This window comes from Rhopilema esculentum, chromosome 19 (assembly GCF_057945365.1).
Source record: "Rhopilema esculentum isolate cy_ngs chromosome 19, ASM5794536v1, whole genome shotgun sequence".
In the NCBI taxonomy this organism is placed as follows: domain Eukaryota; kingdom Metazoa; phylum Cnidaria; class Scyphozoa; order Rhizostomeae; family Rhizostomatidae; genus Rhopilema; species Rhopilema esculentum.
In genome coordinates, this window is record NC_142833.1 from 7195143 (window position 1) to 7215432 (window position 20290).

A 20290-nucleotide genomic window follows, 5' to 3' on the forward strand; every position below is an offset into this window, starting at 1 on the left:
AATCTGAAACGGAGGCAATTTCATGGGGTCAGGTTAATAAGGAGGTATAAAACGCTGATAGAATATAAAAGGAGGCCGTTCGTGGGGTTCATATTTAAACGAAACTTAATGGAATTTTTTAAAGGGGGCATTTTCAGGGTGTCAGGTATTGCAAGGATACAAGCATCGTTTTCTAGAATATAAAAATTTGTATGGGTTCAGAGTAAAATGTGTTCTCAATTATTAAACATGTTCTTTCAAAAATCATTCTAAAACAGTGTAGAAGTTCTGTAACACGAAAATTGGAATGACAAAATTTCCTATTGAAATTGCAACGGAAAGAAGGAAAAAGAAATTAAATCACGTATAAGATTCTCGTGGAAAATTTAAAATATATTTCAAAGAATTTATTTGTATCTATCTAGCATCCGAAAGTAGTTTTTAGGGCTCTGAGAAACTAATGTTTATCGACCAGTGTCCTTGTGCTTCCTCTTGATGTGACTACACCTCGTGATTCCTATTCCTGGAATTACAGAGAGCTGGCGACTCTCCTCACCCTGGGTGGCGACTCTCCTCACTCTGGTATTTCAAAGTAAAGCATTAGCAAGGCTTAAAAGTAAAGGAATACTAACTTGTTGATAATGCTTGCACAAATAAGAAGATCAGAAAGTAGAAACAGTCTTTGGTGCTTAGTACGGACAACCTGTCCACCAGCAACTTTCTAGAGGAAGGTGAAAGTCAAGAAAATCAACTTTCTGAAAGAGAAGCATAGGGCATTTATGCAATAAGAGTGCTTGTTTTGCTAATACAACAACTTTCAAGGATAAACACTGCAAGTAGTTTTTTCGCTACTGAAATCTTGAGAAGGAAAGGAAAACTGACTTTAAATTAGCAGCCTTGACACAAAATAAGCAAAAGTCTTCTTCGTAATTAAGAAAAATGATAACATTAACACTTCTCGATGGAAACATTGAAAATCTAAAATTTTGAATTTCACGGCAGCCCCCAATAAAGCTTTTGCTGGAAAACAAATTGGTCTTTTACTAGTGGACTGTGTTTTTCAACCACTGTACCACAACATACTAATGTGCCGTGAGATATTCTCTGTTGTGCGTGAAAAATTCTCCAATTTTACCTAAGTGGTCTAAAAAAGTGAGAAAAAAATGATCATCCAATAATGTGCCGTGCTGTGTGCTGTGGTGATCAGCAGAGTAATCATTTAAGACTCTTCTATATCTACCTTGAGGACGAGTCTATATTGTGAATATAGGCCGAAGAGTTTCATTTTTTAACATTTTCTGTTATTGGTGTGCCTCGTGATTTTTTCAATAAAAAATTGTGCCGTGGATCAAATAAGGTTGGAATACACTGGACAAAACTGTATATTATATTAAAATAGAATTTTTGCAGTGATTCGTTTTGGCTCCAGCTAGATTGCCTACAAAAAGGCATTGCATCCTTTGTTTGAGAGCTTCAAACTTGATCGATGTGGTTCATGTGCTTTGAAAACCAACTTTTAAATCTACGAGGCAAGTGAATAAATCGAAGGATATTTCACGAAAGATAATCAATCGTTGTTTTTGTTGAAATTCAACCTCCTTGCTTTGATATATTTTTAGGGGATTCGATGTAACAAAGTTTCCAAACTTTTGCTTTGGAGTAAGCTTTTTTAAAGTTTTGTAAAAAAATACAAGTATAAACTGTGATGAAGCAGACTTACGCATAGGATCATATCATCATGTCGTATGTAGTACCTCCGTTCTGAAAACAGTGACTAAATAAAGAGAAGATAGATAATCATTATTATTGTATAACACATTTTTCGTAAATAAATTTACTTAGTGTAGCACATGGTTTATAATTGAAATGTCTTTGTTCGCCAAGTCTATCTTTTGCTAGTTCACAAGTATCTTTCCATTCGATTTTATAAATGCCCTTTAGTTTTGATTTTGTTTTCGAGAGCCAAGTTAGTTTTGGGTGGCCTCTTAGTCTTGTATATTCTTCATCCGCGTATGCTAAGGCTAGCTTTGCAGGGGTTTGTTCCGGTAAACAAAGTGCATGTCCTGACCATCTGAGTTGACTTTTTTCGATTATCTTGCTCCATGGAGTTTCATTGGTTTGTTGGTAGACATCGTCATTTTTTCATTATTTTTGGATACAAAATGTTAAAGATGTATGTTCGTAATAGTTTCTAAGGAAGCTATCAATTTTAACTTTAAGAGATTTCATTAACGTCCAGAGTTCTGAGTTGCATAGGAATATGAATGTAACTTAGGTGTTAAAGGCTTCAATTTTTGTGCTGATGTTGATATTTTTATTTCTAAAGATGAACTTCAGTGAATTTCAGTGCAGATTGAATAGCGAGACCTTTACGTCTGGTGGTGTCATTTTCTAGAACACTACCGAGCAGCTTGCAACTTTTCCATTTACATTCGCATACATGGTCACATTTGTATCCTGTGATAGTAAAATTCTCGGTTTTGCTTGTATTTATGATCAATTTGCGTTTCGGAAGAAATTCTGATAGGTCGTTTTGCTTTTGTTCAATGTAGAAGGTAGAGCATATTAAAAAAACAAGTAACTAACAAGTATTTTGTTACAGCAAACTTTTAAATCAAGTTTACAGGCAAAAGTAGCCAAAAAAGAATGAAAGCCAAAATTGACATCGAGCCAACAAGATCAACTGTGAATGAGATCAACTGTGAATGATAAGGGATATTCAGCTTTAGTTTATTATCTCTAGGTATCGCCTTGAAGAATGTTCAGGTATACACACCTTGTTGAGCCCTATAAAATACTTATCGAGCTGAGAAACTTTGTATTTCATTTCCATGTCTCTTCTTTTGTCACATATCAACTCAGATAAACATTCAAGGTGTGTCAGTGCCATTTGAAGTGGCAAACGATCTGGATGACTGACTGGTGTAACTTTCAGTAGTTCCTGGAAACAAAAAGGAAGCAAATTTCACGTCAAAGGTAAGAATTTACATCAAGGAAGAAAACTTCTTATCGATCACGGAAAACAGAGTATAAGAAGATTGCCAGTAAATGCCAAGCTTCTAACTGCAGATCATGAAAATTTTTATTTCAAACTCAGGTTTTTTGACTGTGATTTTCTAATTGTAAATTGTGTACATTCTCATCAAATAGCTGGCCTTCGCTATGATTTTAAGCGATGATTAATTTGTCGAACTTAAATAGGAAAAATGAATAATAAAGTACACAGTCCTGAAAATATGGCAGTTGTACAGTCAAAACCCACGATGAAGGTCATTGAAAGCAAATGACATCTAAGAACCAGGCCAAGACCCTGCATGTCTGCTGTTTCAAGGGAAGGTATCGTAGCTTGAGGGTGTTGCCAGAGGAGAGATAGGTAGGTTCAGGAATGAGGAGATTCCAAAGAGCAATGGAAAAGGTCTCCTGAGGTGAAACTACGTAGGACCAAATTAAAAATAAAACGATAAAAATTTCACTGAACAAAAATCTTTGACACCAAGCAGCTTGAAAGTTTTCTTGTCTGCAGGAAAGTAAATCCATCTCATAAAAAATATATTATAAAAAGCTCAAACATCAAGAAACTTATGATCTAAAAAGCTTGTAATCAGTTTCAGGAAAAATCCTGTTCTTTTAATAACTTTTTCTATGATGGGGTGATTGAATTTTTGTTTAGAAATAGAATTGAAGAATATGATAGGCAGGAGAAGATTGGTTTGCTTCATATCGAACTTATGGAACATTGTTGTAAGCATGGAAATTTTCATCTCTGCACTTGCTTGGAAATGAAGGGGCAGAAAACTTCAGATCAAGTTTCCAGGGATTTTCTATGTGAGTTTAAAGCGTTTTTAAAGGATTATTTGCAGAGTTTTTCAATGTGTTAGCAGACAAAAATCAACTCATACAAGCCATATAATACTGCGTGTAAACCATTTCAAATCAACGAGACGACAGTGTCTTATGAAATAATATCGTTTTCATCACACTAATATTGAATAATGTTTAAAATTTCTTAAATGTCAGCATTTCATTTTCTGCTTTAAAGATGTTCTCTTCACTATAGAAATTTATTTTTTTTATTTAATATCATTGTCTTTTTAATAACTGGCTATTTGTGTTTACATAAAGCTGAAAACCATAGCTCTAATTAACAAAAATGGGACCTTGCCATAGAGCTTTCTAGCAACACTTCTCTAATTAACTTGTCAAAGTATACTTGCCTGGAGAAGGACTACAAGTTGGGGGAATCTTCCGAGAGGCCTTTTGAGAAGATCATAGAACGTGTACTTATACAATGATCGCTTCAACCGAGCCTACAAGAAAAAGTCATTACTTAAATTCCGTTTACATAAGGTAACACATATCATTGTGTTTTACCATTGGCAAAATCCTTTAGAGAGATTGATGCTAAAATAGGTGGTACAAGTATTACCAAACTGTTGTAGCCTTTTGCAAAAACTCCTACTGAACATATTTACTTTGGTGCGTGGAAGACGAAAGTTTGCGATCGCGAAAATCTAACATTGACCAGACGCAGGATGTTCTCTACGAATTCAGTAAGAGACCTAATAAATATCGTTTGACTAAGTAAGAAAATCCCATTACAGCACAAACATCAAATGCCTCTTGTTTATCGGATATAGCTGTTGAAGATCTGAGAGGCAACGTAGCAACAATATGCCAGTTGTCCGGGAAATCATTTCATCGTTCAAAGTAAAACAAAATTAAACCACAGCTTCTCGAATTAAAGCCTTAGCCGTTTTACTATAGATTTCAAAGAGACTGGTAGGTAGTACATTAAACTAAATTTGCAGAGCAAACTTAAAACAATTTTCTCAAGCTATGCATTCATGTTTTGTTTCTACAGAACCTTCATTCTGCTAGCAATAGACTGTAGTCACACAAGCTCTGATAAGAATAATACTGTCCAGAGGAGTAACTTACCCTTAAAAAAGACAAAAAGGCAGGCACCATCTTGCATGTTTCCTTGACTCGATCCATGGCAGAAGTAAAATTATCGACGTAGCTTGTGTAAGCCTTCAGCACCATTGACTTTGAAAACTAGAATATTGCAGAAAGCTTTAGAAACATCAAGATAAACAGTAAAAGGCAAGACATTTTCGTTGCAGTTGTGCTAACTTTATTTCAAAACATGTATTAGATACAGCGAACAGACTAACCCCGCGCATGAGAACTGAAATGAAATTCGAAATACATTAACGACGGCCTTTATGATAAAATATGAAAGTAATAAAAATTGGTTTTAAAACACTGTTACTAGGAACACACCAAAATACCTGACAGATTTCCTTCTTGGTAGTTTAAACGGGATGGGAATTCGCCAGAAAAGAAGGTTAAAGAGAGATGAGAAGGCCGAAACAGAATGTACAGGTGTAGCGAACACACGTTGGAAGAGTTACTTTCCTTTCCTTAAAAAGGGTCCGTTATATTGAGGTACTTTTCCAAGGCCTAGATGATGGGGAAGAGAATTTGGAAAGCCCACAGCCTTCGTTTGATCGTATCTGTTTACAGGGTATCATTATGGGGATCAACAAATGTATTAGATTGCGTATCTCACAATATCATGTAACGATATTTCTTTGAATTTAGAATAAAATTGTACAAGGAGAGAAAGAGCTAATTATATTAACTTTCTTTGTGTGAGTCTACAATTGCTTTACGTGTGGAGAGTATTTGCTGATGAAGAAAACCGTATGGCTCCAAATGACTCTGATAACCTTGGTGAGTTGCGTCTAACACGATGACTCATCAACATTAAAAATGCTAATGCTAGAAACAGTTCTTGCCTGTATCCTATCATTCCTTTTTTAATCCATGCATACTGTCTAATGCCCGCTGATTTGTTCTAGCCATAAACACAATTCAAAATTCAAACGACCTCCCTTACCGACGCGTATATTATGTCTCCGATCGTAGGATTTTGACTCCACTCTGCCATTCTGCCCGCCAATGCAATATTGAATAACTGATGACATTGCGCAATTTCTTGAAGATGCATGAAAATAACTTTTATGCTGTCTGGAGTTATGACTTTGTTTAATAACAACGGCTTTTCATAATCCTGAAAAAGATGACATAATGTGAAGTTTTTCATTTCAAGGCGTGTTCAAGTTTCTAGAAATGCAAAGCGAGTCAATACTTTTCTAAGCGCAGAATTATGAGCAAATTTATAAAAGCAAGATATCAAAACCTGACATATCCAATAACATCATTAAAAAGAATTTAATAACGAACTAATGAACTAATAAATAACGTTGGTGCGGAGCAGAAATGATTGGTGCAAAGCAGGAATGAGAGAATCCCTAGGTTATCCTGTCTGTATCATCCTAATGAAGTCCAAACAACATCAAATCAAGAAAACATATCTTAGATTCCCTACGCTCCACGCTCTATGAAATAATGAACTTATTCTTGTTGAAAATTTGAAAAAGAACCACTTGTTCAATATTCCGGCTTAGATGTATATTTTTTGAAAAACAATTCCATTATAATACAGAGATATAACCTAATTCAGATACAACAAAGAACTACATTTGACATAAGCAAGTGAAAAATTAATGAAAAATTAGTGAGACTTAAATTTAATTCAGCCATCACAGCACAGAGCAAGAAAAGATATTCCTCCATTTTATCTCCGGTGCAGTCAGTTTAAATTTAATATAACAAGAAATTGAATATTTACAACATAATTTAAGGTACTGACATTACATCACAAGACGATACCATAATGGGTGTGTACAAGAACATCTCCTCTGTTGCAGGCAAGAATTTTGCGTACGGAGACTCAATTTCAACGTATGCAGGTTTATCAAACACTAAGCTCAACAGTTTAACAAACAATAAAGAAGAAAAACGATGTACATGTGTTTACTCTTAAAATGTTCAGTTATAATTTTTCTTTTGATTTTACATTTATTCACACTTTTACAACTTTATTTTAAATTAATTTGTACTTGAATCACTTTTGTTGAATTTCACGCCCATTTCCCAGCAGAAGTTGAAATATACTTGATTCATTGAGGTCGTTTCGTGGCGTATTAAAGCATTTGAAAGACGGATGAACTGCCTTAGCAGGCACCGCGGAGCGTTAAGCAGAGTGGAGGGGGCTTAAATCCAACAAAAAGTGGCTTGACTCATGATTCATTGGTAAACTTTTTGCATTTTTGGCAAAAAGTGGGGGTTATAGCCCCCCAGCCTCTAAGCCCCAACCTAAAGTAAAGTTGATGATCATCAAAAAGAATTTTGTATTTTTTGAAATATAATTTCTGAATTATCTTTTTTTATTTTATGACTGAAATAATTAAAGACATCTCTACAAAGATATGTTTTCAGGCTTCTGGATGAATTTTAAAGTGATCCATTTTTTCGACAAAGAATTGCTTCTTTATAATAATTAAAAAGAATCGAATGTTTTAAGTCTACACGAGGAGGATGCATTTGAAATCGTTGCAGTATCAATGCTTTTCACACCTAGGGGGCCCTTTCAGATTTTGCGCTTTCAGACATATATTTTTATTGTTTAACGTAAACGGAAGCTAAAAACGTGGAGGTTTTATTCCACTTTCATTTGAAAATTTTCTTAGACGTGGCTAACATGTACTTGGATGAAAATGATATGCAGATTCTCTAAAAGCTAGAGATGTTCTGTCGAGCAACTTCTTGGAGCAGGTCTAGTCAAAGATAACTGAAAATTAGTTACCAACTTTTGATATATCTGCTGGTGATCTTGTAATGATAGAGAAGTTATCTGGAATCCAAGGAACTTTGATGCTCCATGGAATGAGCAGAAAGGGTTGAGAATATTAAGAGAACAGTGATAAACACAGACGTGACAAATAAATCTTAACGAAAGAAACGCACCTGAATAAGATTATTCACAGTTGAAAGATACATTTTCTCGTTTTCCAAGATGTACTTGATGATCTGATATCTCTTTATCTGCAACGAAAGAAACACATTGTTTTTCTTGTTGCCCAGTAGTAATACCGGAGAAGTGATTTTATGATTAAAGTGGTTAATATGTAAGAAGGAAGATACGCTGGATTGGATAAGTTTTCTGCCGGATTTTGTTAATCTTCCAATGGGTTTTGATAAAAGACAATAGACAAGAAGTATTTAGAATTCATTTACTCATCCGTTATATTTACTCTGATGAAGCCCAGTATGCAGGGATCAAATATCAGTTGTGCATCTTAATTTAGTTTAAAAATCGGTTTTCAACCTATTCCATTCTCGTTGTGGTTTTTCTAAGTTCATGTCTATGACATGAAATGGTTTCGTTGTACTTTATAATATATTGAGAATCGAACATGCCACACAGAGCCCCCAAAGTGCACCCAAGTATACAGACATCAGGATAAAAAAAGGAGCCGCACCGTTAGCAATGATTAGTGCGAAATAGAAAATAGAGGATCCTTTGGTTTTCTTGAATCATCCTAGTGAGCTCAAAACCCAAAACAAATTCACTTTATTCCACCCTATCACATATAAACAAACTTACATCGTCCTCGCTTGCAAACTCATCCAAAGGAGGCAAAGAAGGTTTGGGTACATCATCTCCATCAAAAATGATATCCACGTAAGGTACGGCTTCTAAACAAGAGATTATGATCTATGTTAGAGGTATCGTTTATTCTAATAGCCTATGATAATAATTTCCTTCAGTTTCTTCAGTGGTGACCTGCGATAATATATTGATGTCTTTAGACAATAATTGTATTGGTACCGAATTCGATTGTCCAAAGTATGTTAATACTAGGAGCAATAAGTTGATCTAGCGTTCGAAAACAATATTCCTATTATTCAATTTTAATACATCCTAAATCTTTGAAGGAAACACGACAGCATGCAAGCAAAATTACTTTTACCAAGAATTGCATGTAAATTTTCTCAAAGTTTTATCAAAAAGTTCAGTTTAATTCTACCCTGTCTTTAGGAATTCTATAGAAATCCTTCAGAACTAAAGAACGTGAATGCAACTTTGGTTAAATAAGGGCATATTTAGTGAATAAAATGAAATTCCAAGGCAAAACATGTAAACCAGACGAAACACCTCTTCGTAAAAAGGTTCGAAAAAATTCAGAAATAATTGAGTTATTTCACTTCGTCAAATTAAATGTGAATTTCAAAGTGACCCCTTTCTTGACAAAAATGGGATCGATTTAATTTTCTTCAGGCAGAAATCGATATCTGTTCCTTGCTGAAACAAATAGACACCCCAGTCTCGCAATTCGAGTTTGCTTTCATTTGGAACCGATTTGGAAGGAACCGAAGCCGGAATCTTGGACCTGTCTCCAGCAAATTATATCTCAGTTATTGAGCAAGCTAGTTTAAGCAAATCAATCCCACCTTCATCTGTCACATTGAAAGATCCGGATTCGTCTGGGACCGGAGGAAGAGGTTTAGATGGAGCTGGTGGAACATGCTTTTTAGCAAAGCTTGGTGGCGTCCGTAATGCTTGGGCAGTTTTGGCTCTAACAGCAGTAAGTGCTTCATACACCGAGTTCCTCTAGAATAGAAAAAGAAAAATCTTAGGTGAAAATAGCACAAAATGAAAAAGGTGAAGTGGAGTTTTATTATGTGTTTCACTTAAAGCATTTATTTCATTGAAAATTGCTAATCTGATACACAGAGTAAACCTGGCACTTGCAGAAGCGCTGGCAAAATGCTGGGCTAACCTAACCCCAGAGGTTGATCAAATCTTTAAAGACCAATATATATACTGAAGACATATGAAAGTAGCAGCTAGCTTCAGAGAGGGGCAATAATCGTAAAATGTTGCAATAAGATGCAACGCAAATGATGATAAAATGTGTATGCAGAGCATTCATGAGAAACTTAGACAGAAGGGGTGAAAAGGTTCGCTGCCTGAGATTCAGGCACAGGGGCGTCGTGGGGAATGACCAGAAAGAAAAACTTTCCGAAAAACTTGTTTTGATTTATTTTGACCAAATAGAAGCATTTCATGTTAGTGTAAGGGGGATTGGACAGAAAAACTCATAAGTTTTACTTTTGCTGGAAATATTTTTCAAATGCACTTTTACTTTCTCTCTGTTTTTATACTTACTGTCAATGTCCCTGACATCTCGCAAGGGCAAAACATTTTATCATCTTAATGCTTCAAGTTCGCTGGAACTTGCATTTTTTTGAGCAAATTTTAATAACAAAATCCTAATCTCAAAATGAATATTCACTGGCGGAAAGCGAAGGTATTCATCGACATATTTCTTGTTCTACCTTATGCAACATAACCGCATAAATTTTCAAATCTGGGACAAAATTTCAGATGTGGTGATAGACACAAATTGGCACTGTCCCGGTCAATGTCAAATACAGATATAATTTATGGCTAAAACTGCAAATTTCAATCAGTTTCAATTTGGCCCTTGAAGATTCGGATTTTAACTGGCGAAATCCGGAAATCATGCTTTTGTGGAAATCTAGTATTATCTATACAAAAGTGAATTGCTTCACTAAAAGGTTCGTTTCACTTTTCTTTTTTACCCACAAGTTTCGTTTCACTTCTCCTTTCAAGGTTGAGAATGTTCCGACATAACAATAATTTTTCCGAAAATCTGTCAAATGTTGAAATCAGAGAGGGCCACGACCCCCTGCAACCCCCCAGAGGGCGCGCTCAAAAATTTTTTTGACGCATTAGGCTGTATTGTGAGGATGGCTCATTGGTTAGGGTAACAGACCGCAGATCCAAGGGTTTCGGGGTCGAGGCCAAGGGCCATGACCAAGCTTTCACTAAGAGTATGAAGCCGCCATCACACTATAATCACAAGCATAAGAAGCATAAGATGTTGCTACATCAAGAGGAAGGACCTGGACGCTGCTCGATAAGTAAAGCCTCTCAATTCCTTAAAAATTACTTCTAAGAAGAAACAAAGTGTAAGGCACAAAAGAATAGGTACCAAATTTTGCAGTCAAAGTTGTTTAACTATTCTGAACATCATAACAGCAGAAACCTTAACCTGTTAGACTAGATAACGCTTATTTGCCAGACATGACATCACCAACTCACAGACACAACTGCAGCTAACTTACATTTGAATTAACTTTCTTTGATAGGTCGCCCACAACTTCATAAAGCTCATTGTCACTTTCAACCTCGTCGTACACAGTAGAAACGCTGCCAAAATCCGACCCCCATTCGTCGTCTTCTTCTAAATCCGATTCGCCATTATCACCAACAGGAGAAATAGGCAACACAACGGCACTCATTGGGCGGCTCCTTCCGTTTTCTGTAAAATGAAAAATTCAATCTTTACTTACTGTAACATTAGGTTTTTCAGATGAAATCAATATGAGCCACTGAAGTAAGACCTATTAAGTATTGACTTCGAGGAGCAAATCATTCCTTGAAATATCATACTCCTTAAATGGAAATCCTATTGTTTTATAAAAAATTCCCAGGAATTCTTTTACTTCGGTAGAAATAGGGTACTTTTTGCAAGTTTCCATTGCCTCTGGATTGAACCCACAGTATGCGGGATTGCTCCTTCGCAAAATCCACAACTGGCTACGAAAATATTACATTGTAATCAGGCGCGACTAATAAAGATTTAAACAATTAACAAGGATGATAAACGTTCCAAGGTTACAATTACGGTGGGCAAAATGTCTGCAGGATGTTAGACCGCAACTCGTCGAATTGGCTCCCCCTTTCGAAAAAGCCAGCCCCCCCTCGAAAAAGCCCCCTCGAACAAGCCCTCACCCTAGAACTACAAATTTTCAATAAACTGCCCCCCCCCCCAAATAAGCCTCACTGCCATCCTAAACTCTCAAATTGGCCCCCCTAGATTTGTTGATTGTTGCCATTTTAGGTTGCCTTTGGTGCTTTATTCAATTAACACAAAAATTCATACTTTTGGTAATAATTTATTGAATATGAATAAAGAAATTCCTACTAAAATATACGAGGTCTTTCAATAATGTTTTCTTGATGTCCACTATCATTTTATAAGCCCCTTATCGTATAAGCCCTCCCTCCCTCGAATAGCCTCCATCCAAAAAAATAAAATAATGAAAAGCCCCCAGGGGACTAATTCGAGGATTTACGGTATAAGCAGGAGAGTGTTATCTGACCCTAGTCGCCTTGATATTCGTTTATACAGTCAAAAACTCCTAGCCATGTATAACACGAGACTAATCGAATTGTCTTATCTGGAGTTGTCAGTTCAGCCCCTAATAATACGTACTACGCCGTATCGTATAGAGACACCAAATCAGGCATGGAAGAGTTAAACAAAACGGGAAAAGATAGCACAAAACATTTGTGTAAATAACCCACCTTGAGCAGATCCAAACCTCCTTCCATCTTCCACCCAATCAATATCTTTAACTGGACTGCTGTTCAATACTATTTCCCTTGTACCTGTGACGTCATCATTCTCTTCTTCGACGTCATCATACAATGGGGCTTGTGGAGACCCAAGCTGTGAATACACGTGCTCGCTCGATTCATCTTTGCTCTTATCCCTTGGCGTCCATAGTCTATCGTAGCCATCACCATTTCCAAGGGAATCACTCTTAGACCTTGCTTTCCTCGGAGGTCTTACGGGCATTGGACTGTCTTCGGAGGCCGAATCGCTTTCTGAAATAACATTGTAATAAAGTTCATAAAACATCTCAATATGAGGGCCAGAACATTCTTTCCTTAAAATCAGAGTATCAGTCAGAAGCAATGGAAGATGACAATGCCAATCAGCAAAGATGAAGCAATTCGCCCTGCTTGCTTGTTAAACCATCGCTTGCTTAGTGAATCTCTCAGCTACAATGACATTTACTTGAAGTCATCAGCAAGCCAATAATGCAAAAAATACTTGTCTCATTGCCTGAAAGGGAGCTGGCATGGCTTACAACAAAATCAATCAATCCTTTGTGGCATCATATAATAAAATATACGGATAAAGAGGCTATAAAAAGCCTTTTATTGGAAAAGATACAGACAGTTTCGGCATATCGGGCATAATGCATACTGTAAAAACCAGACCCTAGCGCCAAATGATTCAATGAGCACCCATGACTGCAAGCCAACAGGATACTTTAGCATGAGAGAATAAATGAAGTCTCGAAATCAAAACGAATAGAAAGCTTTCCTCTGTTTCCAAATTACTGCGATCTCAAAAGATCCACTCTGGAGGGCGATTTCGATCACAGAACTACCGTTTTCAGCTAGACGCAGTGGCGTTTCTACGAGGAGGACCAGGGGGCCACGGCCTCCAAGAAATTATTTGCCCCTTGTTCCCCCCCCCCCAGCACAGTTTTTTCAAAGTCTTTATTAAGAATTCAATATTTTCTTCGAAAGCTGTTCAATCGTTTTTTGACTTTGTTAGGGCTGCTTTCTTTATTTTGCTTAATGCGATTTTTATTGCATTTATTTAACAAGCCAAAGGCCCCGATAAGCGTTTAGGTTTGTACACGAGGTGAACATATATGAAATTTTGGCTCCTTTTTGTAGATACAAATAAAAATTCATTCTTGACAATCATTTAAATTATATATTTGTTATATATTATTACGAACATACACCTTCGCAGAATCAGCCCAAACCAAGATTCTTCGCATCCCATTGAAAACTCTTTTCCCCCTGAAACCCAGCGCAGGGAAATGCCAATACCATCCCAGTATATCTTGTCAATCTACTATTGCTTATCGAAATTCTATTATTTGAAATTCTGTGTAACAGAGTGATTTGCTTGATCGGTTGGATACAAGACAAAGCTACTATGGAAAAATGTTACCAATCAACTTTACAAAGCTATAAGTCATAGTTATTTTTAGAAGTATACTCTTCTTCCGTTGAAATTCTAATGTTCATTATGTATTTTTGTTAAATATATAAAACTCAGTGGAGTAACAGAACAAAGTTACTTTTAGTTAAATAACAAAAGGTCCCGAACCTTTAGGGGCCCCCAACAACAATTTTTCTATGCTTTCTTTGCCTAGGGAAGGCAGCTGCTCGTTACCCCACTAATAAAACTATTTGGTATAGTGATAATGGCCTTAATAGAGCTGTACCAAGGACATGCGCTAAAAATCGGTGCCTTGTAGCTAATTTTGAGCCACCACGCCAACACCACTGCTTTACATTATACTAGTTCGCAAAGTAATGGCTAGCGTTGGCCCCTATAACGAAAGTTTGGCCCCGGCTAGCCCCCCTCCCCCCCCCCTCCCAGATTTTCAAGGCTAGATTCGCCACTGGCTAGCCGTTTAGTAAAAACCCATGAAGACGCTGTGTTTTTCATTTGGGACTGTTCGCCTAGACCAGGCCTAAAGCTATTTCACAGTTCGTCCGAATATCATACTTCTATCAGTAGCATGAAAAAACTGCATGTAAAACAGATACTTTCACAAATGAAAATATTTCACACAAGCATTTAGTAGCTCCCCTTTGAAGTTTCTTTCTAAGAATATTACTATCATACATTATTCTTGGAACTCAGTTACCTTTATTCGACAATTTACTGTACTTCCTTGTTGTTCTCTCATAGCCACTATAAAACCCTGGGACACCTTCTTTCATTCCAACTAGGCTTGCTCTTATATCTCCTCCTCTCTTAAAGTTCTGCTTACGAACCAACGTAGAGTCATCCGTCCCAATCTTTTCACCTCCAACAACTTCTAAATTGTCTTCAGTATCCACAACATCTTCTGTCCTCCCTTTATCAGGTTGTCTCTTCTCTTTTTGTACAAAGTCCGGGAGATCGTCAGTAAAATCACCTGGAAGAAAAATCTGAACTGGTAGTGGTAATCCAGTGCAATACCAGACACACCCGAGCTAAGTAGCATAATATGTTGGCAATGGGAGGCTGCATTCTCGGCAGCGGACTTATTTCCAATCTGAAAGGGACATCTGTGTCAAACCAAAAATTCTGACCTGAATAGGGCGGGTACTTTTGGGCGTTAGCGTGAAAGAAAAGTTAGCTAAACTTCAGGGTCGGCAGGAAAACTTTTCAATATCCTGAGCCAGTGGCCTAACGGAGCAGTGTGGGGCCCTTATTGAAAGCAGTGTTTGGGGCCCTTATACTTAACTTAATTTGAGTCAGGTTCTAGAGCCCAAATACTCACTCTATGGGGTTTTCTTGCAAAACCCAAAGAAATAATATATGACAACATATGAAGAGAAATTCTGCTCCCTGAGATATTTTCTTTGATCTTCATCTAACAAGCTTTTCCTGGATTTTCATGCAGCTAAACAGATGGTTGTTGAACATGCACTTGAAAACATGTTCAGAAAAATTCATATTTTCAAACTGCTTCTTGGAGGAAAACAATTCCATTTGTCAATATTTGTTATATTCTCGTAAACTAAACACAAAGTTTTATAATGATATGGATGTGTTTTAAGGGGAAACCTAATTGACATGCTATATCTTGCATCATTATAATGTGGTTGCTCACATTTGCAAAACATATCCAGTCTTTCGCCCATTGTAATGATGCTGTGAATACTATTAAGAAACATATGCTTTCATCAAAAAACCTGTTCTTGTGAGAAACTCCTTGGGAGCCCTTTTGGGGCACAAATGCTTGGGGTTGAGGGCCCTTAGTTTTGTGCTTAAAGGTGCACACCGTGTGTTACCCCTATATCCTGAGCTTTCAATAACTCAGGATTGTAGTCTGAGTCTATATGAGTTGTTCTTCGGATCTACATATTTTCCGTCAGACATTGACACCCTGCATTTGATGAAAGATTTGCAAATAGGTGAGCAGGATAGGTGATTTTAAGCATCTCATGACCTCATCAACTTTATATACTTGACCTCAAGCTAACCATTGAATTTCGGGGAACACTATTTCCAATTATTGGGGACTCTTTGTTACTGTTACTCAAAGGTGTAGCCCTAGGAAAGAAATGGCCAATGTTCAATGGATTTGAATGGGAATGGCAGGAATTTCCTCTGTTTGCCAAATGTCTCGACCAGATGGAACATTTTCAGATTCTTTAGATAGCTCAACATTGACTAATTCTTGAGGAGACAATGATAGCAATTAACAGCTTTTCGCATCCCCAAGGATAGGACAACATAAATATTGATCTTCACCTATCAATTATAGATCATAAAATGTCTGGGTACATTAAAGATATAATTTGGCAGCAAACACAATAAAGAATTGTAGGTGGACCATTTAATGCAAATATACTAGCATAAAAATTGTTATAAAAACACTATATTGTTATAAAATAATAAAAAACAATTTTGGCAGAATCATCTCCCGACATACACCACACAAAAATTCAAAGAACTATATACAGTTCGAAAAACTAAAATAATTATTGCAAAAAGAAAGAGATTATTTTAATTTGGACAGAGATTTTGCATAAGGAAAATTTCAGTTGATAGAAAAATGATAGTGTCTTAATGTAACATAATTCATAGAATTCTTTGACAGCCTTGAACTATAACAGTACATAATGTGGGACAGTGAAAGACACTTCAGAACTATAAAAAGTTGATGAATCAAGCTTATACAAACAATGACATCAGCCTTTGATTCATAAGGGTTTAAGTAACATCATGTCCCCTTTAACCCTTAATAAATTAAAGGAAAAAGCTTAACAAAACAAAAGAAAGTTATATAGAAAACTCAAATTGTATGCTACTTACTTATTTTACCATCATAACCAGCACTCCCTGCTTTTTCCATAATTTCCTTTAGAGAAGGCTGCAACTTTGAAACTTACACATCACTTTGTACCATAAATGGGATGCTGTTTAAAAACAATGAGAAAAGTTAATTGTTTCTTGGAGACAACATAAAAAGGCAAAATCAACAAACTTGATATAACCCCGGTGAAAAATCTTGCAGGATACTACAGGTCCTGTGGGATCCTAGGAGGATCCTAGATTTTTAGGGTCCTGGACAAGATCCTACCAAAAATCCTGCAAGATCCTGTGTGCATAGAATCTGATGCAAGATCCTACATAAGGATCCTGTAGGACAAACACAACTTAAGATCTTACACCTAGGATCCTACCAAAAATCTTACAGGATTTTAAAACAGGATCTTTAATAGGATCTTGCTAGGATCCAGAATGACATTGTAGGATCTTACAAGAACTAGATTAGGATCTTACACATAACAATTCCAAGATCCTATTGGATTGTGACATGGATCCTGTCACAATTTTTAAGGCAGGGATGACTAGTTAAAAAGTTGAAACAGCCAGCACTCTTGATCTTGAACTTAGCACTTGTTTCCACAAAGAGAAAAACCACCTCTTCCTTAAATTAAAGCACCTTATCTAGAGGTACTATTTTAGCTGCAAATGACAATACTGAAAGTCATTTACATTGAAGAAAATAACGTTTCTCTACTCTTTCATTAAAAAAGAAAATTAAATCAAATTTGACATTGACTGTGGGAAACATGTGTTTCAAAAATTTGAATGATGACACTTTAATTTATAAACTTGATCAATACAATAATCAAAATAACAACAAATGATTTTCCAGTATAATATCTCAATTTTCCAGGTTTTAAAAATTACTGCTAACAGTACAGACTTTTGCACATTTTGCAATTTTTTGCACAAGGGATTTTAGGACATTATTCTAAAAAAGGGACATGATTGGTAGTACCTGAAATTTAGAAACTTTTGCTGCAGCAATATTTGATTTCTAATCATTTCCATTTCTTTACATGATACAGTCAATGCAGGAATTTCATTCAAAATTTTTTGCTCCTCAAAAAGTCTGACTGTTATGCCCACAGCAAAGGCAGTTGTGTGTTTTCCTGATAATATTTAAAATACTTTTTAGTGTCATTATACAATGAGTTGTACAGAGTTTGTTGACATCTTTCCATCCATTTTAGCTTTGAAAAAGTACTTCATTTCATATTGTATCTCAATTCAAAAGATTATCAGTTCAGAATTTTTTTTAAGAATATTCTGTGCAAGGAGTTATAGGTCCCTAGTTAAAAGAATAAGTTGACTCTTTCACTGAGGCAAAATTATTTGAAAATTATTATATATTCATCTTTACATCAAAGTTGTAACTTAAAAGATGGATGTCAGACCAAAACAACTGATTTTTTAAGAATTCATCAGTGAGAGCGTCTGGTACAGATAAGAAATTGTCTTAAAATTTAGTGTCTTTTTATATGAAAGAAAATCTCAAGGAACAAAAAACTATGAAACAAACAGTGCAATAAGGAAGCTAACCACCCCAAGAAGCATTTACAAACTTGTCAGCTATTCCATGGGTCCAGTCAAGATAATTGGGATGTCAGAGAAAAAGAGACCTTACAATTCAATTTTCATAGGAATTTTGACAGTATCAACAAATCACAGGCCACCTGGAATCGAGAGGTGCTCTCCTACCCCAGTCTGCAAAGTAAATGGAATTTAATGATGAGATCTTGTGCATGCAATACTCTTTCATGCCACATTTTCCACATGCAACCATCTCTTTACTGTTCATTTGTGCTTTGGGAAATTTGGTTTGCAGCACTGTCCTGGCCTTGCGCATGCTACTGTAATACTCATATTATATTATAGCAAAAATATGTTCTTTATAAGGATTCACTGTTAGCCAGGTACACGAGCTACCCTCATCACACATAAATTTGCATTTGTTTCTACCTAGCATCTGAAGATAGTTTTTGGGACACTGAGAAGCTTATGCTTATGGAGCAGTGTCCCGGTCCTTCCTTCCTTTGACCACACCTCATGATTCCTATGCCTGGAATTACAGAGAGCTGGCCACTCTCCTCACTCTGGGTGAAAGTTTGGTCATGCCAGGGACTTGGTCATGTAGAAAGCACCTCTAACAACTGAGCCATCCTCACACAATTGTGACTCTTTTGATTGAATTTGCCTAGTGTTCCTTTTTGTCATGCCACGTACTATAAAATGACATGGCCCAGTCCAAAGATGACAGTATCAGTTTAAACAATAGAATATTTGCAGAGAAAGAAGGCATTTCCTAAAACTGGACCAGGCTGGAGAACTTAGTAATATCTCTTTCACTTGCAGGTTGCAGCTGATAATGTGCTGTTGTTCAAAGCTACATACCAGAGTGCAAAGTATTTTTTGTGCGCGGGGAATTATTTTCTGTCGCTTACGCTTGCGTGGGAACAAATCATGTTGCAAAATGACAGGTTAAAAGCTGCGGGATTCCATTTTAAAATTGCACTTTTAGGGTTCGAGATTAGGCTATGCGCGAAAATCACACGAAAGTCCATGTTCCAACTGCTCGGATTACTCAAATTAATTTGCAAAAATGCGCGGACGGGATTTGAGCAAAAGTTATTGCGCGGTCACCGCGCATACCCAAACTTTGCAGTCCTGGCTACATATGGCCAAAATTATACATGCTTTCCAAACTGGGTATTGAGCAAGATCTTAGATATATCCATAAGCCCTGAATTCAGATATAAATTAATTGATTCCTAAAAACATATTAGATTTGCGTCACTGTCGAGTAAAGAGGCAAGCTTTAGGTGCTAAAACTATTTCCAGTCGTTAGATCATAAGCAGAAAAAGGAACTTTACACTCTGTGTGTGTGTCACAGTGTGGCGACAGCAAAAATAAAAAAGCTTGCTTCCTGCCAAGTATAGCGCGAAAACTTATGCAAAAGATGCTTCAAGTTTACAAATATCTAAATATACAAAGATCTAAATATGGTATAAATAATTAAAATCACAATCAATATAGTAACATAACTTTTATATTACCAGATAAGTGTCAATTTCCTGGAACCATCAAATCGGCTCGTTCATGTGTAATCTGCTTCCTTTCAGCAAATGTTTCTGATCAATTGAGTTGAATTGTTCGAAGTCACATGACGATAAAGTACAAGAGCGCAAAATGCAACACGCCTGCGCAGCGAAACAGGGCTGTTATCACCACGAGTTGTTATTTCTACCTTGTTGGGGAGTTTGGGAGACGAATTAGAGAAAACTTTTTTGATGAACAAGGTAACCCTCCGTCCCGGACTTAAAGAGCGTGCGCATGGAAGGATGGACGAACTGTCAATGGTGGAAATTCATTTTTCAGGTGGGGGATCGAAACCCACAAAAACAAGCAAATTTTCCTACAAATAACAAAATTAAACGACAAAAGCGCTAAAAACTGTTTCTAACGGACAATTTGGCAAAAGCTGGGGACGTTCGCCCCCTCCGCCACACCCGGAATTTGCGCCACTCTCTAGGGCTGCATCACTCATTTGAAGATTTTTGCTCGCTCGTCTCCTCAACAATGCCTCCATTGGATTATCATCATTATTAGCCATGCAGGGCGGAAGCATCTGCTGACTGATTTCCTCTTCAACATCCATTTA

At 36.6% G+C, this 20290-nt stretch overlaps 1 protein-coding gene across 2 annotated transcripts in view; it reads right to left on the reverse strand.

The window, feature by feature from the left end:
* Positions 1-19781, reverse strand: part of LOC135687951 (uncharacterized) — a 64013-nt gene extending 44232 nt beyond the window's left edge. The window contains exons 1-14 of one of the 2 annotated variants that reach the window (XM_065204585.2): positions 17587-19669; positions 16611-16714; positions 14449-14721; positions 12290-12592; positions 11044-11240; positions 9343-9502; positions 8495-8586; positions 7855-7932; positions 5882-6055; positions 4918-5034; positions 4194-4286; positions 2756-2920; positions 1700-1753; positions 612-700 (exon numbers count right to left, since the gene is read on the reverse strand). In XM_065204585.2, coding sequence (XP_065060657.2) covers positions 612-700; positions 1700-1753; positions 2756-2920; positions 4194-4286; positions 4918-5034; positions 5882-6055; positions 7855-7932; positions 8495-8586; positions 9343-9502; positions 11044-11240; positions 12290-12592; positions 14449-14721; positions 16611-16650 — 1835 coding nt within the window. In that variant the 5' untranslated portion in view covers positions 16651-16714; positions 17587-19669. The other variant, XM_065204584.2, reaches the window with a different exon arrangement.
* Between the last annotated feature and the right edge of the window lie 509 nt (positions 19782-20290).